Genomic DNA, 23,693 nt, shown 5'->3' on the forward strand with positions numbered 1-23,693 from the left:
ACACACACACATATATATATATATATATATATATATATATATATATATATATATATAATCTCGTGTTTCATTTCAGCAGCAGCGACCCTCACAGAAGACACTGGAGGCATCATTGTACTATGAAAATTTCGTGTATAGAGTGATAAATGCCACTACAAAGGGTTTAGGTAAATCAGCAGCACCTGAGTGAGTAGACGCACTTCCTGATCACTTCAGCGTCAGCAGACAACACTGCTGGACATCGAAAAACAAAAGGAATAAAATCCATAAAAATAAACTTTGGTAGTAGTAGCAAAGGCATAGGGTAGTACAATAAGTTAGTATTTAGTAAATGGGAGAAGTCTGCACGTTTGGTGGCGGTATATAGGTAGCGCCAGCGTAAAATTAGAGTGCATGACAGGAATATAACTAACCAAAAACTAACAAAAACATGTGCACACACAAACAAAGACTTGTCACACCACAGAATTTACGTCCATATAACGTCAACAGGGCCCTGCAGTCATTAAATTTATTTTTGGATTGGCGTCCTTAGTAACAAAATAATTAAACAAATACATTAAGTAAAGAAAAAAATTTGTGTTCTTCAGTATTTTTTCTGTAAATTGATTATATGGATGTAATGACATTTGTGAGAGAATATGGCACTCGACCACACATGAAGATTGTGTAGACTCCGAAACCAACATGGCAGACTAGACGTCATGGCCCATGCCAGCCAGTGATGGGCGAGTGGAGCAGGCAGTCGTAATGAGTCAGCTGTAGCAGCCGTGCTGCTACTAGAGATGGGGGATGCGCTCTTGAACTAATTCATAGAGTTGAATCTTTCAAAGGAGTGAACAATCAGTGATTCAGAAAAAAAGAACGGTAGCTCCAAACGTTTCCCATGGCAGAGAGAGAGAGAGAGAGAGAGAGAGAGAGAGACGGAGCATATCAGCAGCGCCTCTGCTGGTCACAGCACAGTGCACGCCACACAACACAGCCAGCGCCGGCCTCTGCCCTGCTTCTACCTTGGCTGCCTGCATTGTGCAGTGCCCCATTGGATTTTGTGTTTCACATATGCCGTGCCATCTCTGTGCGTCGTCTGCCGTGTGCAGTGTCTGGCGCAGCTTAACTTCGCATCGCACTCTGTCGGCGATCGTTTCAGTCGCACGTCCTGCCCTCTGGGCAGTTGATGCGAGCAACAGGACAGAGAGCCACCTAGCGGATAACATAGGAACTACTTGCAACAACGATTTGTCTCGGAGCAGGTGAGTTCACCGCTCCCCCCACCCTCGGAACTCGCCCGCTCAACGCTCACCCCACCGTTCTCGACTCTAGCCAGAGCGTTGAGCAAAGCAACTCAGGTGTCACTCTGGTCTCTGCGGTCTTAGCTCACGCAGTAATACAGCTCGCGGCTCGACCTGCTCGACTCGGTGCTTCTGCATCAGAGTTCGTCTCTACTGGATATTGTTCTTCGTAGTAATACCGCTATGTATATTACATTATTATGTTATGTATACATCATTTGTTTTTATTTTATTTTTATTTGTTTAAACTGATCAGATTAGGTTCCTGACGACTCCTCTTACTATAGGATTTTTATTATGGACACTCGAATTTACGCTTTAATTACGAGCGAACCGATAAATGTATCACAAAATGTGATACACCAATATTTTCCTTGTTTTATTCTGCGTAAGGCTATATGCAGCACTTTCGTTTTACAGTCAAATTTATATATTTTTTCTTATTCTGGTACGGATTTTGCGATTTTAGGCGTCTTCGGAAGGAAACGTTCACTTTAAAAATATATGGCTTGCGATGTATTTGCATGAGGTTAATGAAATTTTAATACATTATAGCCAAATATATTGTTAATGTAAATCTCAAGTTACAACATTTTCCGATCACCCAAAAAACCACGATAGTGCAAAATAAATCAATAATCAAAAACTTTGTCATATCGTGGAAATTTCAATAAACAATACAAAATTCTTACTCATTATCTGTGTTACTTCAAAATAGGATCAAATAAGATCAAAATGCAGGTATAGTAGTGGAATAAACCAAGTTTAAAGGGCAATGTGCCTTCCATTTATTTTCTATTGTAAATGAGTGGTAAGTGATGAAAAAGAGCTAATTCATTTCAGGGAGTGAACAGTTCTGATCAGATCTCTGAAAAGAACAGTTTTGCCCATCTCTAGCTGCTACCCAACCGGGCCCCAGCCAGCTGACACGCCAGCGTCACACGGCATGGCCGTCCACCAGTGCAGGTGGCACGTATCAAACCAGCTCAGAGAGCGAGATGCCATCATGTGCCGTCAGTAACCCCCTAGCAGCGAACGACCCGCCAGGTCGCTAATCAAGGGACAAGCAAGTCGTGTGGCACCACAGCCGATGCACGCGCTGAGCCTAAAATACTCAGTGGGGTGCCGAGAGGGACGTGTCCCGCCGACAACGGGTGATCTACTAATACGATGTCCCGCGCTGGGAGGGGCGTTCCGATGCAGAGGTGAACAGGAAGAGCAGGGCTGTCCCATGTCCTGCTAATGCAGAATGGATTTCTACATGAGGGGCGGGTAGCAAGTCAAATGCAATGCTGTCACACCAGCCACTGACGGTTAACTGCTGCCTGACCAGGATGATGCCAGGGGCCCAGTTGCGTTCCGTAAGCTGCCCAAGATGCCGGTTGCTGCCCAGATACTAGATGCTGTGAGACGAGAGGAAACGCTAGAGATGTCTGCCTTCATTTCTGCCACGTCATGTGCTGAGTGAGAGACCATTCCACTCTGGCGCAGATTGCTGTTCTTCAGTCCAACCAGCCACCGTCTGTGCATCTTCATGTTTTTGAACTGTTTTGATTGTTAAGTCTACATGTTTCTACACATTTATTAATGCTCTCGACACTGGTTATGTACCTGTATTTGTTTTCATATTGTAGAAAATAATACATGGATTTACAGAACTTAGGTAATAAGAAAAACAGACTACACGTATGATTTCCTTGTTAACTGAGAATCTGAGAATGTATGTGTTTGATGAGTGAGACTACATAAGTGATAGAGCAGGGGAAATCAATGAGCAGAAAAGAGTTCGTACTAGAGGACATTGTAAATTTATTTAGTGAACATTACAGGCATTGTTCCTGAAGACCTGGCGTAGGTGGCTCAGCTCATGGGCCAGGTTACCATCGTCTGATATCCTTCTTCCGTGCCGAATAATGATGGCTGATGGTGTGCAAGAACAGATCAATGTGGGTGGATTTTCTATAGACGCAGTGGTCAAATCGTTTTTTTTTTTTTTTTTTTTTCGAGTACATCGAAGAAGGGCAGTGCATCGTCTTTTTCTACTTCCGTGGTAAACTGGATGTTATTGTTAATTTCGTTGGGGTATTTCAAGAACTGGTCATGTTTCTCACGTTCTTGGGCCCAAATGACGAACTTGTCGTCAACGTATCGAAGGAAACAACTGTATATTCCTCTTTATACTCGACAATATTATTTATCGTCGCTTTGCCCTCAATAACTTCTTATTCATCGATCTGGTCTCTACACCCAGCCATTTCGCATTCCTTGGCTACTCGTTTAGTGAAGTTTTTTATCGAATTGTTCCTGATCTATTCCGGACATAACGTGTCTGCGCTAAGGAGCCTAAACTTTATGTCCATCTTCTTAATAGTACGTTGGTACAACCTTGAATCGCAGGACAGTAGCGAATCAGCGTGACTTGGACTCAACAAGTCCTTCGTTGGTTTCTGGAGGCACGTGGTACCAGAAGTCTACACGCAGGTCGCGATGTTCCCATAAATTACAGGCCGTTGGTGAGTGAGCGTGGAGCTGGCGGCTGAAACGCCCTAGGTGTACTTCATAGGGTGCACATCATGCATAATTGGTGGTCAAGATATCAACGTGAGTTTGATGCTCCTCGAACCACTTTAGCACTAAGACATCAACCACAAGCGAATGCAAACTTAATAACCTGCAAACTCTATTGCAAATTTACTAATCGAATTGATGGATTCCTCACAAATGTTCCCAAATTTCCTTAAATATTTCCCTTACCTACGTATGGAGCTCATAACTGATTATGAATGTATCCGTTCTCTTCTTTCGTTTTCTGTTAGTTACTGAAAGAAAAAGATAAATTTTCTCCTACAGCTGTTTGCGACTTGGATTTTACATTCAAACCACTGAGCTGTTACGTCTTTAACTTTGATAGTTCTTATTTTATTTTTACTTACAACGGAATGGATAGTTAAAACTGAAGAGCTAACTCTTTTTAAAGATTTGGTTGTATTCTTTAATTGTTCTTCTGTTGTTTTGTGCACTCGTTTAACATCAAAAATGTTTCTCCTTTGCATGTGCGTTTCTTCCACTATTATTACTTTATTATCAGGCGTTTATTTCTGGTGGTATTTAAATTGTCTTCTAGTGAAGATTATAACTTTAATATGACATTCTATGAAGTTAGTTTCTATTCGACGTAAATGGAAACTTGGTAGTTGTGAGAGTTATCAGGTTCTATGTGTATTTCAGATGTTATCTCCCAAACAAATAAACAACCTTTGTGAGACGTTCGAGTTATGTAAGTGATATTTCTTTTTCAGATGCAGTTTCATTCTGCTTGAAATATAAGTTGTGCTGTATTTTCTTTCAACAGTACTTTAATTTTAAAGAGCATTACCCTGTACTTGTATCATTCTTGGAGACTACGGAAATATTTACTAACAGGAACATAAGAACACGCCTAATGGGTCACTCCATGAAGATTTTATTTTTTGTTTTGATAATGATCGCATAGTTTGAATTTGTTATGAAAGAACTGCGATTCTGTTATTATAGAGAGGATATGTGGTTTCCGGAAACAGGAAGATCACCAGTTGAACATAATTTTGATAAACTCATGTAGAGTACTTAGTTATTATGTTAAGAAACGTTGCTACTTTATATGCGAAATAATAAACTATGGGTTGTTTTTAGATTGAAAAGAAGAAACATTCCTGACGGCAATAAAATCTTGATTGGCAATGGTAACGAGTATCGGTCAAAATGTGACCATCTTCACAGCAAACTGCTGAGGAGTCGACATTGGTAGCTCCACAATACCTGGTCTGTCCACCGCCGCCAACTGTCATTGTTGCGTAATATGGTCTGATGGTCACATTTTGACCGAAATCGACTACCGTGTGCCAATAAATATTTTATTGCGGTCAAGACTGTTTTTAATTCATTTTTAAAATATTTTGTCAAGACCGATGGTTTTCTCCACGAGAAATGTTTTCAAAACTTGTTCAGTTATTTGCATGCTATCACTGAACCAAAATCTATGTAGAAAATTTTTTTTTCGGTTCTAAGCAAGCCCTTCTTTAATACCAAGAAAGAACCTCAAATATCGTTCTTCAAACTGTGACGCATTATGTAAAGTTTGGAATTTTCGCGATAATGGTAACATCTCATCGAAAGATTTAAACTTCACCCAACGTAATTTTAAGAGAAAAGTTAGTTTCTCTCCTCGAATAAAATTTAGAGGCCAGTCTGCGTGTAAGGCTTAACATCAACTAGAAGTTTCTAAGCGTTAACTGCTCGCTCATAATACCAGATTAATGACACAACCTTAGTTGCGATCGAGACTGTTTTACTGAATTTTAACATTTTATACCGCCTTACGTTCACGCTCTATTAACAGAATGTTTCTAAAATTTCATCTTGTTCACAAGTTTGAGATTATTTCCTTGTTTTCCTTCATTTCTCGCTCACTTTCCATCGGGCATAACATCCATTTATATTTGTTTAAAAATTAGTTCGTGGAATGTGTCTGTTAGGCCTGTATATTAATGAGCATTATTACTTTTTATTTGTTCTGTGTTGCAAATGATCTTGTAATCGAGAATCTCGAATAACATTTTGAGGCCAATTATATGGATAAGGCTTGAAATTAACGAGAAGTTCCTTAACGTACAGTTATCGTGATGTAGGTAGTATGTGCCTTCACTAAAGCATTAAAATACTTAAAGCTCAAAAGGTTCATTTGAAAATTTCCATCCCCATCCTCATGAGATCTAAATTTGGTCTCTAGTGATATTGTTACCGACGGGATGTTTACAAAATGACCTTTTTGCTTAAAATCTATAGTTTTTAACCGACCCCAGGAATCATATTCACAATATACATTAATGATATAGAACGGCTATAGTTAAATTTTAGGTATATGAGCATGAGTCCACTTACTGACTGGTAGAAACGATAACAAAAGCAATCCGCATTGTCCCGGTTTTAAATCAGAAATCTTTTGAGTAATAAAAATGCTGATTTAAAAGAAACGTTTAAATAAGAAATCTTGTATTATTAATCTTGACAAAATCATCTTCATTTTCTTTCTGCAATGAATTATGTAGGTGAGCCATATTACTGTGTACCTAATGAAAATTTGGTCGTGATCACATGTCCTCATTTTACGAAGACAGCGTGAAATTTAATTCAGGACATTGGCACAGAGTCTGGTGACCAATCACTTCTAGCCAACCCCTCTGTTCGCTTTGTTGGCCAAACTACCGATGATGAAGGATTCTTCCGCTACCAGAACTCGAAATACCTACCTGCGACTGAAATGACAATGCATAGTCGCATGTAATCAACTTCAACTACGAAAGGCCGTTAAGTGATAAAGTAACAGATTCTCTATATCTATTCACCAACTGAACGTTAATAAATTTTTCCGACTAATTGTATCAAGTAAATACTTGTGTGACGTCTCAGTACTGCCATTCACCTTATCAAAAACTAGAATTAATGGCTTGAACAAACAAAAATTCCACTATCGGACAACAGACTTGTTCTCAGGCAGCAACACGTGAAAAATAAAATTTGGTTGAAACCTATGACTTCTCTGCGATAGGTCAAGAGCTCTTTACCTTGCTTCCAAAAGGTACAATCCATACATCCGTATTCTAAAGATTAATACCTTGTTGATACTACCAATCTCTTCTGTTACTGGCTGTTCGTTTCAGTTACAGGTAATTGTTACATCCTATCCTTTGGCACAGTGGTTAGCGTATGATATTCGAATTCGGTTCAAATTAGCGTCCTGTCAAATAGATTTAGTTTTCCCGTGATTTCCCTAAATCGCTCCAGGCATCTACATCTACACCGACATCTACATCTAAATCTACATGCGTACTCTGCTACTTACACTTAAGTGCCTGGCAGGGGGTCATCAAACCACCTGCAAAATAATTCTTTATTATTCCACTCTTGAAAAGCGTGCGACAAAAACGAACACCTATGTATTTCCATGAAAGCACTGATTTATCTTATTATGATGATCGTTTCTCCCTATGTAAGTCGGCGTTAACAAAATATTTTCGCACACGGAGGGGAAAGTTGGTGATTGAAATTTCGTGACAAAATCTCACCGCAACGAGATATTTCTTTGTTTTAATAATGCCCACCCCAAATCCTGTATAATGTCGGTGACACTCTGTCTCTTATTTCCGACAGTACAAAACATGCTGCCTTCCTAGAACTTTCTCGATGTACTTCGTTAATCCGATTTGGTAAGGATCCCACACCACGCAGCAATACTCCAAAAGTGGACGGTCAGGTGTAGTATAGGCAGTCTCTTTAATAGACCTCTTGCATCTTCTAAGCGTTCTGCCAATAAAACGCCGTCTGCGGTTCCCCATTCACACAACATTTTCTGTGTGACCTTTCCAATTCAAGTTGTTCGTAATTCTAATTTCTAAGTATTTAGATGAACGTATAGCCTTTTTTGATTCATTTGTCGTGTAATAGAAGTTTAACGGATTCTTTTTAACATTCATGTGAATGACACCACACTTTTCGATATTTACGGTCAATTGCCAATTTTCGCACGACACATATCTTTTCTAAGTTGTTTTGCAGTTTGTTTTGACCTTCTGATGAATTTACTAGACGATAAACGACAGCATAATCTGCAAACAACGTAAGACGGCTGCTCAGATAGTCTCCTAAATCGTTTATGTAGATAAGGAACAGCAGAGGACCTATGACGCTACCTTGGGGAACTCTAGAAATCACTTCTGTTTTACTCGATTACTTTCCGTCAATTACTACGAACTGTGATCTCTCTGACAGGAAATAACGAATCCAGTAGTATAACTAAGACGATATTCAGTAAGTACGCAATTTCACGACAAGCCGCATGTGTGGTACAGTGTCAAAAGCATTCGGGAAATCTATAAATACGGAATAAATTTGAAACCCCTTGTCAATAGGACTCAACACTTCGTGTGAGTAAAGACCTACTTGTGTTTAACAAGAACGATGTTTTCTAAATCCGTGTTCAGTGTATGTCAATAGACCGTTCTTTTCTCTTCTCGATACGACAGTCCTGTTTTCATTAACACAATATATGCTCCAAAATGGATAATTCGTCAGGCGAATGGTTGTATATTATAGTTCCAAGTATGGAGCTATTGCATCAGCATACTCTGAATGAAACCTAATTGGTACAGATTCTGGACCGGATGACTTCCTCACTTTAAGGGCTTCAGGGAACCCGGAACCTAAAAATGATGAAATTTTGTGTTTTCAGTTTATTGTGAAATAAAATACTACAGATCTTCCTCTTTAAAATGATATATTAATCTTTCCTGTAGCTCAACTCCAAGTATTGAAAATATTATTTTCAATAATGTGCTGTAGAGGGCATGTCGCGACATTGAATTTCCATGGATACATGTTCATTAAAACATTGTTTTTCAAAACTTCCAGTCTTTCCAAAGACTTCATATTATGTTGGCAACACGATTTGATAGGCAATTGTTTTGTCTGCGTATTGTAGTCTTTGGATACTGTTGTTTACATTGAGCATTTGGTGGTTATTGCACGATTTGTGTTGTATTTCTATTGCGTAACTGGAACTTATCAAATATGCCTCGATTTAGTAACAGAGTTTACAAGAGGAAGAAGCCTCCTCCGAGTTACACTAGTGGAACTGTGACAATTTCTCCAACCTTGGGAAATGATTCTGAAAATAGTGAGGTTATTCAAGAAGTGAAATCTACTCCTGTCTCTAGCACAAGCAAGAAGTTGCATGGATCAACTGAAAAATACTGCAGTTTAATGGAGAAGTGTAGTGAGGATAATGTGAACGAAATAATTAACATTTCATTGCTCTCAAAGGTGATTGAGAGTTCAGTACTGTGTAAGAAATGTTGCAAATCGAGTATGTCAGTAAATATAAAGCGACACATACGACTTGCAGCAGAAATCTGTCTCCATTGTACTAGTTGTCATTACAGTGTTTCATTTTGGAACTCAGGATATGTCGAAATAGGCCAAGGTGAAACTGATAGTGAGAAAAGCAAGTACTGTTGTTGTTGCTGTTGTGGTCCTCAGTCCTGAGACTGGTTTGATGCCACTCTCCGTGCTACTCTATCCTGTGCAAGCTTCTTCATCTCCCAGTACTTACTGCAACCTTCATCATTCTGAATCTGCTTAGTGTATTCAGACATTGACAGCATCGGGAACCTGTTGCACAAACTAACCAGGTAGGCCTTATGTTTAGCCGGCCGAAGTGGCCGTGTGGTTCTAGGCGCTACAGTCTGGAACCGAGCGACCGCTACGGTCGCAGGTTCGAATCCTGCCTCGGGCATGGATGTGTGTGATGTCCTTAGGTTAGTTAGGTTTAAGTAGATCTAAGTTCTAGGTGACTGATGACCTCAGAAGTTGAGTCGCATAGTGCTCAGAACCATTTGAACCATTTTTGAAGCCTTATGTTTGCCCCCTCCCAGGGAAGTCTTTTACAACCTGCCACTCTCCGATGCTACCTCCCACTCGACCATGAGTGTGGGGTCAACCGCAATGAAAGCTGTAACTGGGTTGATTACTGGTGCAGATTGGTCGGTCGACTCGTGGGTCCTGCTGGACGTCCGTTGCATCCACATGGCCGGCACGCAACAGTGATGCCCATCCACTGCAGCTTGAAGCTGTGTAACCGAAGCCAGCACACCCTGGAGCTTAGAACGAAGTATCACCACATAGGCTCGCATCTGCACACTGCAATCACAGCGCCTATCCATATCAAAGACGGTGAAAAACTACATTATACTGACAGACAAAGGATTATCTATACACGTGGCGGAACTATACTCAAGAGACTGATGAAACCGCGAGAACTATGTCTAATAAATAAGATTAACATCAGAAATTCGAAACCTAAACTATCAAAGCACACACGTGAGACTAAATAATTCGCCCATGGTTAGGAATATGAAAAATTTCACAAAATCAGTTTACTCTCCGACAAAAACGGAAACAATAGAGCTGTGTCTATTTAATATTAAACAAACACGTAGAAATTTAAAAACCAAAGCACACACATGAAACTATGTAGTTCACTCCTGGTTAGGAACTCGTAAGATATCACGAAAGCGGTTTCTTCCCTGTTATTGTATTTTTCGGCGGGTGGCAGCTGACTGACATCGGGGCAAATGCGAGGATTGTTTCTCTGAAAGGGCACTGCCGATTTTCTCCCCCATCCTTGAAACCACCTGAGGTTGTGCTCCTCTTGTAAATATCACGATATTGACGGGACATTAAACCCTCATTTTCTATCCTTCCTTTTTACAATTTTCTCTACATCCTCTAAACAATTCTTCCAGGGCAGTTCCCTTGCTTTCTTTCCCAGCACTTTCCCTTCAAGAATGGTCATCAAGAAGTCTTGTGTCTCATGACATGTCAAATAAATTACATTTTTCTCCTGTCCATTTCCTTTAATAACCATCTCTCTTCATTAACATCCATTAAGATTCAACAGGTTCTTTTTCCTTCTGTCCAGCTCGTTCTTGTCGTTTTGCACCATACTGACATTTCAGCAGCTTCAAGTCAATCCGTTTCCAATTTACACAGCATCCAATATTCACTTTCATAAAGCAGTGGACTTCATGCAGTTTACTTTGGAAAGAATTTTCTGACATCTATATTCATATCTTTGGTGGTTAAAACGTTTCTCCATTGACATAAATGCCTGTATTTCCAATCCAATCCTCTTCTTCACTTCCACTAACCACCTGGTTTCCACTGATTATGATACCTTGACAACAAATTTTTTTCGTCTCAGCAGTTCTGACGTCATCATTTTATATATTTATTTAATTATAAATCGAGTCCCGGAATACAGAAGTTTATTACTAAGGTTATTAGTTTCGGTCAACAACGAACGTCTTCAGACGTAAAAATAAGCATGCTAGGGTAGCTTGACGTTCAGTGTTTCCAAACTATATAAAATACAGAATCAGAAATCACTAAGAGCAAATATGACAGGATTTGCGTACCTGCTTACAGTGATTTCTGATACTGTATTTTGTGTAATTTGGAAATATTGTACGCTAAGCTAACTCTGAATGCTTATGTTTATGTTGTAAGATGGTTATCACTGACCGAAATTAATAACATGATTAATAAACATCTGTGGTCCACGACTGGATTTATAACAAAATAAATAATTCGTGAATCTCTTGAGCACCTTACTGAGATTGTCACGCAACTCGTGAATTTTTATACTGGTTTTTATTTCTTCCACAGTTTTTCGTACTGCAATTACAATCGTTTTCCGTTCGATCACTTTTAATTTCCATAGTTTAACATTGTGTGATAGGGTTTGTAGCATTCTATTCATTTCGTGATTGGATGCTGCAACTGTAAGGTTGTCATTATCAAATCTGATACAATGCATGCTTTCGGTAATGGCTTTCGTTCCTTCATTTCACGATTTCAATAGCTTCCTCAATGAACAAAATGGTTCAAATGGCTCTGAGCACCATGGGTCTTAACTTCTGAGGTCATCAGTCTCCTAGATCTTAGAACTACTTAAACCTAACTAACCTAAGGACATCACACACACCCAAGCCCAAGGCAGGATTCTAACCTGCGACCGTAGCGGTCGCGCGGTTCCAGACTGTAGCACCTAGAACCGCTCGGCCACAACGGCCGGCCCTCAATGAACACATCAGGTAAAAAATGAGACAGGTGACATCCTTGTCCAACTCCTTTTCTAATTATAGTCCCTACCTCTACTGATGTTTATTTTTGTACGGTAATTCTGGTAATGGAGCTTAATTATTCTGGTAATGGGCTTAAGACTGAACGTTATGGAACACAAGTGACGACGTTACTTCAGCACGGGAACGCCTTCGTGCCGCGAGCAGAGGAATCGGATGAGACGGTTTCCATCGCGCTGTGGCGTGTATGTAGGGCGGCACGTACCTGTGAGGTACTGCCTCGGGCTGGAAGTCCACGTCCAGCCGGGCCGCCCCCGGTCTCGTGGGAAGACGCAGTCGAGGCGCAGCCCGGCGCCGGGCCGCACGGAGACGCCGCCCCACGGCTGCAGCGACGCCGCCTCTGCCAACGCGCGCACCACTATCGTCGGCGGCGACGCGTCTGCCACACACACAATGAAGACAGTCAGTTTTCCGACTTCATCGCCACGTCCTGCACTCAAAACTACACTCATTATGTACGGGGGGGGGGGGGGGGGATTCGTGTTGGATGCAGGGGTATCTCCGGAATTGCACAGGAACAAATACCGTGTAAGCAATCTGCTATCATCGCATGAAGCTTTGATTCATTGATCGGACAGTATGGCAGATGGAGCATCATATTTGACCGAGAACGAACTAGACGAGTTATGAGCGACCAGGGAAAGGAGTATGTTATTTAGCACCTCAGACTCGTATGTGAGATGCATCTGCTCGTAAAGTACAGACTGAAGCCATGCAAAGTAACGGTAGCAAATCGACTGACCAATTCAGTTACTAGTGCTGGATGTCACTGCTACGACTGGCTGTTGCAATTAGTCCATTATAGAGACCTATGTTAAAATTTTCTTGCTTTATGATAAAGCGTGGCTCAATAGATACTACCTATCGTTGAAAGTAACTCACAATCCTGTCACACAGCCGTCGCCGGTCTGTAATCTTGCGTTCTCCTGCATGCACTGTGTTGGTCTAAAAGCTGTCAGGAAGGTAAGACATCGATCCTGCAAATCGCACAAGCAGCACTCTCTGACTTCCACATCTACAGAGGTCCCCGGTATAACTAAACAGAATTTTGGGAGCGACTATTCTGTGAAATCAACTACTCAGATATACGCGGCCATGTCTCTTTAGAAAAAAAAGTAGGTTCTGGATCAACATCTCCACCGCGCGTAGACTGCAATAACCAGTTGCAATTGTGATGTGCAGCAACAGCACTTCAATTAATCAGTCATGGAGTAATAGCGTACTTATAATTATGATTTAATCGGCTTCTAACCGCCGTCACCCTTATTTCTCTGAAAATAACTTTACAATTGTTACGACACGTAATATACAATATCCGAAACGTACGTAACACAACACAGGGTAACGTAACGACACTCAGATAAAAAAAAAAGGTTCAAATGGCTCTGAGCAATATGGTATTTAATAGAACTTAGAACTACTTAAACCTAACTAATCTAAGGACATCACACACGTCCATGCCCGAGGAAGGATTCGAACCTGCGACCGTAGCGGTCGCGCGGTTCCAGACTGAAGTGCCTAGAACCGCTCGGCCACTCCAGCCGGCAGACACTCAGATCAAACAGTGCTCTGCGATGTAGCTGCCGTCGGTGCAGGAACGCTTCAGCAAACCTGCGTTGTGTTGCTCTACCATTGCATTCAGTGAAACCACAAACGAGGAACATACCGACCAATTCTTCATCAGTAGAGGTAGCCATACAGAGGTGTATCACTGTCAACGTACAATTAACGCTTGCGGAAAAACGAACCTAAGACAGAATCGAGTAGCACTGAATGTAGGCTTCGAGGTCATGAGTAAAATGCGTTTGTAACAGTACATAGCTTGAGCGAATGAAAACTGGACACAGGACACAAAGCGCTTACCGTCGGCATTTCACTTTTTTTTCAATTTAATTTTTCCACAATTTTAGGACCTGTCATCTGGAATCTCTAAACATGTCGTACATATTCAATAATCTTGGTGACTCATACAATGATATATTTGAATATAGTGATAAATAATGTTAACAGTAACCATTTTTAATATTAATGTAAAAATAAAATAAAAAAATTGAAAAAATATCAATTAAAAATATATATAGCATAAAGTAAAAGGAATTAGGTCAAGTTACAAAGTGAATAATTTCAGCTTATATTACCAGATATGTTACTGGTTCCCTCAGAGTAACTCGAGGTCTGCCGACTACCGACGACTAGAGAGAGACACACACACACACACACACACACACAGAGAGAGAGAGAGAGAGAGAGAGAGAGAGAGCGCTGAGCGTGTATTTCAGTATCTGTGTTAGTGCTATCATCAGGAAGGAGGGCGGTTAGCAGATCTTCTGCTGATTTCCTCCATCCAGCCGTCATTGAGCCAGAATCTTCACGAATTGTAGATATGACAGTAGATTCCATAATATTTTCAGTCAGTAACTTATATGATCTCCTCCATTTCCCCAATATGTCAAACTGCAGTTGCCTTCGTAGAAACTTCTCCCACTGTATTCTTCCAGTTTCTTGTAGCAACGTTTCGTAGCATATCTTCATTTCCCTGTATTTATGGAGGCTAGCAGTGCACTCTGATTGCCATGAAGCACGTTGATAAACTTTTCTTCTTGATCTTGATATTCGCCTCAGGTTCTGTACTCAAAACTAGAGTCATTATATTTGGGGGCATTCATGTACGATGCAGAGGGAAATCTCCGGAACTGGGCTCCAAGAGATTATAGTGTGGCTTTTTACGATTTTATTAGGGATATGAATGTTCTGTGGTCCTTGTAAGAGTTCGTTTAGTAGCTGTGTACCTCAGGCTGCATATTCCGGAAGTGATACCGTTGTAAATGCTGCATATAGGCAAGTTTAGCTAGTGTCCCTCTATTATCTCCACGAGCAGTGGCTGGCTCATGTTATGTCTTGGATTAAACCTTGGTTGCTATTCTGTGTTTAGTCTTCTGCAGTTATCGCAATTATGCTGTTATCCTCTCTCTCCATGAGTGGCAGCAGCAGTGTGTATCGATATTCGCACCTTCTATCTTTGTCCTGGCGCTTATAGTTTCCGGCTGGGCGGTGTGCGACCAGTTGGTCGGTTGGCGTGGACAGCGAGGAAATCTCCACGGCGTGTAGTTTGGCCAGGACCGCTGGCGTTGTCTATGTGCGGTCGGAGTGTGTAGTGCTGTTCCCATTGCTACGAGGTCTGTGGCTCACCGATCCTGGACACAAAAGTTGAGTTTTGACTTAATCTACCTCCAAGCCACGGCTGTTCACATTGTGTCGTTTGGATTTCGTTGTTGGCTGTTGGGATATTCCCGCAAGCTGCCTTATGGCCGTTAACTTTCTGGTTACCTGTCCTGGCCGTTGACATAAATTCAGGCAGCGTATTTTCCTCATCGTGTTGTCACTGTCCAGCACGGTGTGCAGTTTGACAGCTCAATGTATAATGGGTTGTGGGCGCCAATACTTTCTACGTTGTTACATTGAACTCCCTGTTGTGGGCTGGTCAGGTGGAGTGGAAGTTATCTTGTCAGTGGGTCCGTTTACTGTCTGTCGGTTGGGTTGTCGTCGGATCGAGAATGGCTGGGCTGACTGCCTGTCTCACCTAAGCGAGCGTTAGTGTTTTAATTCCAAGAGTACCCTCATAAACTTCTGAGTGCCGTGGGTGTACTGCCTTTTCTTATTTATTCTTGTTCTTTGTATTTGTATGGCTTCTAGCTGATTTTAAATTAAGGTTGTTTTGCTCTTAAGGTGTAAGATTGTTTGGGCCTTCAGCCTAATTTAAGGAAAAGTTTTGAGTAAGGACTTTGGCCTTTTCTAAAAATTTAATTTTGTTGAGTCTTAAGTGATGGGCCTTCAGCCGATTTTTAAATTAAAGTTGTTTTGCTCTTAAGGGGTCAGATTGTTTGGGACTTCACCCTAATTAAAGAACTTTTTTACGATGCGGCCTTTTGCCTTTTAAAAATTTAATTTTGTTTTGAATCTTAATTGAAAGAACTGATTTAAAATAAGCCCTTCTGCCTTTTAAGTTCCTGATTTTGATTTGAGTCTCAAGTTACTGGATTTCAGCTGATTTTAAATTAAAGTGGTCTTGCCCTTAAGGCATGAGGTTTTATGGCGTATTCCGACCGTTATTAAGTTCCAAAAATTAATTTCGTGTTTCTTTTTTTAAAAAAATTCTTGTCTTTTATAATGTTAGGTCAAATAAATAAAGTTGTATGTTCGAGTGTAACTGTCAGCCGCTTATTTTGGCCCCTTTCCACAATTTAAACTACCTGTCCTGTCCTGCAGGTTTAGGAGGGCGTCTCACGCCATTTTCTCCTTCGATGACAATTACATTGTGTTCACTGGATGTCAGATATGGAGCAGCTGCAAAATATTAATCTTAGCTGCTGCCATGGGGTTTGCTAAAGTGACATCTGTGTTAGTCGCTGCACCTGGTTGAATTATAAACACCTGCGCCATTGGTAGATGCGACAGCCCAACGTCATTGTTCTCACGTTCAATGAAAACATATAGACTATGTGATCAAAAGTATCCGGGCACCTGGTTGAAAATGCTTACAAGTCCGTGGTGCCCTCCATCAGCAATGATGGAATTCAGTATGGTGTTGGCCCATCCTTAGCCTTGATGTCAGCATCCACTCTCGCAGGCAGTCAGGTGCTGGAACGTTTCTAGGGGAATGTCAGCCCATTCTTCATGGAGTGCTACACTGAGGAGAGGTATCGATGTCGGTCCGTGAGGCCTGGCACGAAGTCGGCGTTCCAAAACATCCCAAAGCTGTTCTGTAGGCTTCAGATCAGGACTCTGGGCAGGTCAGTTCATTACAGGGATGTTGTCGTCGTCTAACCACTCCGCCAGTGGCCATGCGTTATGAACAGGTGCTCGATCGTGTTGACAGAATTGCTCTTAAACAGTGGGAAGCATGAAGTACTAAAAAAATGGCTCTGAGCACTATGGGACTTAAAATCTTAGGTCATCAGTCCCCTAGAACTTAGAACAACTTAAACCTAACCAACCTAAGGACATCACACACATCCATGCCCGTGGCAGGATTCGAACCTGCGACCGTAGCAGTCCCGCGGTTCCGGACTGCTGCGCCTGAACCGCAAGACCACCGCGGCCGGCGAAGTGCTAAAAACATCAAAGTAGGCCTGTGCTCTGATAATGCCACCCAAAACAACCAGTGGTGCAAGTCCCCTTCATGAGGAACACGACCACACCATAAAACCACCGCCTCCGAATCTTACTGGTGGCGCTACACACGCTGGCAGATGACGTTCACCGGGCATTCGCCATACTTACACCCTACCATAGGTTCGCCAGATTGTGTAATGTGATTCGTGACTCCACACAACGTTTTCCCACTGTTCAGTCGTCCAATGTTTATGCTCCTTACACCAAGCGAGGCGTCGTTTAGCATTTGCCGGCGTGATGTGTGGCTTATAAGCAGCCGCTCCACCGTGAAATCCAAGTTTTCTCAATTCCTGCCTGTCGTAGTACTTGCAGTGTATCTCGATGCAGTTTTGAATTCCTGTGTGATGGTCTGGATAGATGTCTGCCTATTAAACGTCTGTCGATGGTCTCTGTCAGACAACAGAGGAGATCGGCCTGTACGCTTTTGTGCTGTACGTTTCCATTCACGTTTGCACTTCACTATCACGTCGGAAACAGCGTACCTATGGATGTTTAGGAGTGTGGAAATCTCGCGTACAGACATATGACACAAGTGACAATCACCCGACCACGTTCGAAGTCCTTGAGTTCCGCAGAGCGCCGCATTCTGGTCTCTGAGGATGTCTAAAGAATACTAAGGTCGCTGACGTGGAGTACCTGGCAGTAGGTGGCAGCACAAGGCGCCTAATATGAAATCGTATGGGTTTGGGGGTGTCCGGATACTTTTGATCACATAGTGTAAATGGCAAAGAGTTTATAGGAAGTCTACCACCACAAACAGCTATTTAGACACCGCTCGGTGCCACCGTCCAACGAAAATCAAACCGCTTTGAACTCTCTGCCTTCATATGCACTCCACATCAGTGACGGTAAGAGCTTGCGATCCAAGCTAGATTTCATTAGCTAAACATTTAGAGACTACGGCTATGACTACGTTGCCGTAAAAAAGGTTTCGAATGAAGCGGTAATAACAATAAAGCCATCAAGAAGAACAAGGTTGTTTTCACACGTTCTATTGTTCCTACAGTGATAGAACACGTAGCCTGAATCTTCCGAGGGAATAGTATAAGGGGTACATTTTTCAGACAGTTCAAAAAGACCTACAACGAACGTGAGTGACCGTCTCCACACCATGGGAGTACGTGAAGTGATATGCAGCTGTGGCAAAACACTTAAAAGCGAGTAGATCTTCTTTTCTGAAATCGGTGCGAAAGAGGAGCTGCCGTCCACTGTTAGAAAAGTTATAGTTCAAATAATAAATTTAATCGACCAATTAAATCTATTAACTTTAAATTGCCAGTGCAGGTTGTCGTGTCACAAAATTGTACCGCACTTTTACCTTCGTTGCATGAAGCGTGACGCTGACTGTACTTGAACAAACCGTAGTATTGCAGATAATGGCGAGAGAGCTGCCCCCGAAGCTAAGGCTGATAAAAGTGCGCCAATTTTTGCCATTAGATTAAGCATCGAGCCTGGCGGCGAGAGCCACGCAAACAGTAATAGTGCTCAATTTTACCAACAGTAGGGCACCCTCACCATTGACTTAGGCAAAACAAGAGTCAGGGGCAGTTCTATCAAGTTACTACCCCCCCCCCCACCTCACCCCACTTGAGTTGGTACTCGATCTCAGGTGGTCGGGCCATGACTCAGCTTAGATGTTCGAAAGGCTAGTCTATAAAGGCGCCAATATTTCGATGTTCGTTTTCCGTAGTCCGTGACTATCCACAGGCTCACTCTCCAGCCGCCGGCGGGTCGGCATGTGAGTAGCTTCCACGAGATGAGCCGTGCCGTTATTACTCTCCCTTGTTGCATACTACATTTCCACCCGCGTTAGGCTGCAGCAGAGCAATGACCTGTAAGCAGCTTTCTTCTTCTGTGTGTGTATGTGTGTGTGTGTGTGTGTGTGTGTGTCTGTGTGTGTGTGTCTGTGTGTGAGCTCCTTTACTGTACCGCTTTATTTAATTTAAGTGGATGCATTGCCCACAGATAGGTGCAAACGTGGTTCTGGCAGCCCAACGGTGTACTGTTTTCTGAACTCCGTAATAAAATTCTGGTACCCTTTTTCCAATTAAAAATGCAAGGGATGGATAAAAATGTGGAAACACCAAAAATATTATAATTCATCACAATCCTCGTCAAGGACCTTCGCTTACAGTCACTCGACTCGCACTTCCATCCGCATTGTGATTTAGTGGATGAAGTTTTTCCGATTTCACTATGTTGTTTGTTGTGGTCTTCAGTCCTGAGACAGGTTTGATGCAGCTCTCCATGTTACTCAATCCCCTGCAAGCTTCTTCATCTCCCCGTACCTACTGCCACCTACTCAATCTCCTTAGTGTATTCATTTCTTGGTCTCCCTCTACGATTTTTACCCTCCACGCTGCCCTCCAGTACTTAATTGGTGATCCCTGGATGCCTCAGAACATGTCCTACCAACCGATCCCTTCTTCTTGTCAAGTTGTGCCACAAACTCCTCTTCTCCCCAATTCTATTCAATACCTCCTCATTAGTTATGTGATCCACCCATCTCTTCTTGTCCAAACTATTTATCGTCCATGTTTCACTTTCATACATGGCTACACTCCATACAAATACTTTCAGAAACGACTTCCTGACACTTAAATCTATACTCGCTGTTAACAAATTTCTCTTCTTGAGAAACGCTTTCCTTGCCATTGCCAGTCTACATTTTATATCTACTTCGACCAACATCAGTTATTTTGCTCCCCAAAACTCCTTTACTACTTTGTGTCTCGTTTCCTAATCTAATTCCCTCAGCATCACCCGACTTAATTCGACTACATTACATTATCCTCGTTTTGCTTTTGTCCATGTTCATCTTATATCCTCCTTTCAAGACACTGTCAATTCCGTTCAACTGCTCTTCCAAGTCCTTTGCTTTCTCTGACAGAATTACAATGTCATCGGCGAACCTCGAAGTTTTTATTTCTTCTCCATGGATTTTAATACCTAAGCCGAATTTTTCCTTTGTTTCCTTTACTGCTTGCTCAATATACAGATTGAATAACATCGGGGAGAGTCTACAGCCCTGTCTCACTCCCTTCCCAACCGCTGCTTCCCATTCATGCCCCTAGACTCTTCTAATTGCCATCTGGTTTCTGTACAAATTGTAAATAGCCTTTCACTCCCTGTATTTTAGCCCTGCCATCTTTAGAATTTGAAAGAGAGTATTCCAGTCAACACTATGAAAAGCTTTCTCTAAGTCTACAAATGCTAGAGACGTAGGTTTGCCTTTCCTTAATCTAGCTTCTAAGGCAATTCATAGAGTTAATATTGGCTCACGTGTTCCAACATTTCTACGGAATCCAAACTGATCTTCCCCGAGATCGGCTTCTACCAGTTTTTCCATTCGTCTGTAAAGAATTCGCGTTAATTTTTTGCAGCTGTGACTTATTAAACTGATAGTTCTGTAATTTTCACATCTGTCAACACCTGCTTTCTTTGGGATTGGAATTATTCTTCTTTAAATCTGAGGGTATTTTGCCTGTCTCATATATCTTGCTCACCAGAGTTTTGTCAGGCCTGGCACTCCCAAGGCTGTCAGTAGTTCTAATGGAATGTTGTCTACTCCCGGGCCCTTATTTCGACTTAGGTCTTTCAGTGCTCTGTCCAACTCTTCACGCAGTATCGTATCACACCATTTCATCTTCATCTACATCCTCTTCCATTTCCATAGTATTATCCTCAAGTACATCGCCCTTGTATAGACCCTCTATATACTCCTTCCACATTACTGCTTTCCCTACTTTGCTTAGAACTCGGTATCCATCTGAGCTCTTGATACTCATACAAGAGGTTCTCTTTTCTCCAAAGGCCTCTTTAATTTTCCTGTAGGCAGTATCTATCTTACCCCTAGTGAGATACGCCTCTACATCCTTGCATTTGTCCTCTAGCCATCCCTGCTTAGCCATTTTGCACTTCCTGTCAATCTCACTTTTGAGACGTTTGTATTCCTTTTTGCCTGTTTCATTTACTGCATTTTTTATATTTTCTCCTTTCATCAATTATATACAATAATTTTTATGATACCTAAGGATTTCTACTAGCCCTCGTCTTTTTACCTACTTGATCCTCTGCTGCCTTGACTACTTCATCCCTCAGAGCTACCCATTCTTCTTCTAGTGTATTCCTTTCCCCCATTCCTGTCAATTGTTCCCTTATGCTCTCCCTGAAAGTCTGTACAACCTCTGGTTTAGTCAGTTTATCCAGGTCCAATCTCCTTAAACTCCCACCTTTTTACAGTTTCTTCAGTTTTAATCTCTAGTTCATAACTAAAAGATTGTGGTCAGAGTGCACATCTGCACCTGGAAAAGTCTTACAGTTTAAAACCTGATTCCTAAATCTCTGTCTTACCATTATATAATCTATCTGATACCATCCAGTATCTCCAGGCTTCTTCCATGTATACAACCTTTCATGATTCTTGAACCAAGTGTTAGCTATGATTAAGTTATACTCTGTGCGAAATTCTACCAGGCGGCTTCCTGTTTCATTTATTACCCCCAATCCATATTCACCTACTATGTTTCCTTCTCTGCCTTTTCCTACTATCGGATTCCAGTCACCCATGACTATAAAAGTTTCGTCTCCCTTCACTATCTGCTTTCCCTATATGAGGTTTATATTCGATACGGTACCCCTTGAAACACCGAACACTTCAGCCAGCCGCAATGGCTGAGTGGTTCTAGGCACTTCAGTCCGGAACCACGCTGCTGCTACGGTCGCAGGTTTGAATCCTGCCTCGGGCATGGATGTGTGTGATATCCTCAGGTTAGTTAGGTTTAAGTGGTGCTAAGTCTAGGGAACTAATGACCTCAGATGTCAAGTCCCTAAGTGCTCAGAGCCATTTTTGAGCCGAACACCTCAGCTACGTTGCTTGCGGAAGCACCCACCATACGAGCACCAACAGGTCACTAAGGTTCAGATTCTCTTGGCTCCGACAAAATGACCCACAGCTACACAGAACAATGTTCCGACCGCGACCGACACTTGCACTGTATTGAGGACATTCCAGACGTGCCGTTCGTCGTCAAATACAACAGCGCAGCCTTCAGGCTTGGCCAGCACCTGGATTCATGTGCAAGCATGAATTTCTCGCGATGTTACGTTATTTTTGCTTAACTCACGTAAATCTTGTCATTGTGGTCAGTAACGGCGGCAAAGTGGATATACCTTATTCATTGCAAGATACCGTCAGTATCAGTGTAATTACAGAACGTGAACGTCCCTTGCAAGCAGGCTGCCCAATCCTCATTGCGTGTGTAAGGGATACATTATTTAATCATATTATTACACTTGGATGGTGTCTTTACTTTTGGACATACATCTATATGTAATATATGTGGATGAAGACGTTACGATATTTTAGTGCTGATGCACAACATTATCCGAAACCTTGCGGGAATACAAGCTGCGATCAGTGGATATTGGGCTCTAACCCGTAGCATCCGGCATACCCAGGTTTCGGTAGTACGGGGTACGTGCTCGGACAGGCAAGGCGGTTACGACGGCCTCTATCGTAAAACGGGGGATTTTCTATGCCCGGGGACTGGGTGTTTGTATTGTCCTCATCCGTCATCTCGTAAAGTGGGAATCAATTTTCGACTCCCGGTTCAGCACAGATTTTCACTTGTCGCCGTTGGGTTCGCTCAATGTTGCACTGCAGCTAAAAGTCGAATATTTATTTCGTCATGTATTAATCATATTAGCTGCGTCTCATTTGATTACACTTGCACGACAACACCTTAACCACTTGTCAGCTACATAATCAATTCTTACTTCACCCTGCCACACTGTAGGCGAAACTGGGAGGACAATAAAAGAGTGAGGTAAAGAGCACGAATACGACGCAAGTTTCAGATAAAAAGCAAACTGGGCGGTAGGAGAATGTGACCTTGTTATTGATTTTAAGAATTTAGAAGTGCTTGCTTGAGAAAAGGATACCTATAGAAGGGCAGCCAGTGAAGCAGTTTCAATATCGGAGAATGAGTACAATTTCGATAGATGATGATGATGATTTCTGGGTTGTGGAGCCCTCAACTGGGCGGTCATCAGCGCCCGCACACTTTCCCAATCTGTACACAGTCCAATCTAGCCACGTCATGAATGATGATGGAATGATGAGAACAACACAGATACCCAGTCTCCGGGCAGAGAAAATTCCCAACCCGGCCGGAAATCAAATCCGGGACCCCGTGATCCAGAGATAGCAACGCTAGCCACTAGACCACGAGCTGCTGACAGTTTCAATAGAGCTAGTGGCTACAGGCTTCCGTATCTGTGGGTACCCGCTATCAAAAAGTAAATTCGCAGACAGGGCGGGTAAGGAATACAAGCAACTGCCAGTAAACAACCAAGGTGGCAAAACAAGACAAATATTTTTGAAATACGTTTTCTGCCAGTATCTGCTTTCAGTACTTAAACTATGGCGACGGCCCACGAAATAGCAGGCTGAAGAACTTTTCCCAATAACTCCACTTCACAGAAAAAGCTCGAA

The 23,693-nt window shown here is 42.1% G+C and overlaps 1 protein-coding gene across 1 annotated transcript in view; it reads right to left on the reverse strand.

Moving 5' to 3' along the window:
- The window catches only part of LOC126177795 (locomotion-related protein Hikaru genki-like), a 590,640-nt gene that overhangs the window by 132,063 nt on the left and 434,884 nt on the right, over positions 1-23,693 (reverse strand). Inside the window, exon 4 of the mRNA XM_049924482.1 lies at positions 12,231-12,404. Coding sequence (XP_049780439.1) covers positions 12,231-12,404 — 174 coding nt within the window. The remainder of the gene's footprint in view (positions 1-12,230; positions 12,405-23,693) is intronic.

Source organism: Schistocerca cancellata, chromosome 1, assembly GCF_023864275.1.
Source record: "Schistocerca cancellata isolate TAMUIC-IGC-003103 chromosome 1, iqSchCanc2.1, whole genome shotgun sequence".
Taxonomy (NCBI): Eukaryota; Metazoa; Arthropoda; class Insecta; order Orthoptera; family Acrididae; genus Schistocerca; species Schistocerca cancellata.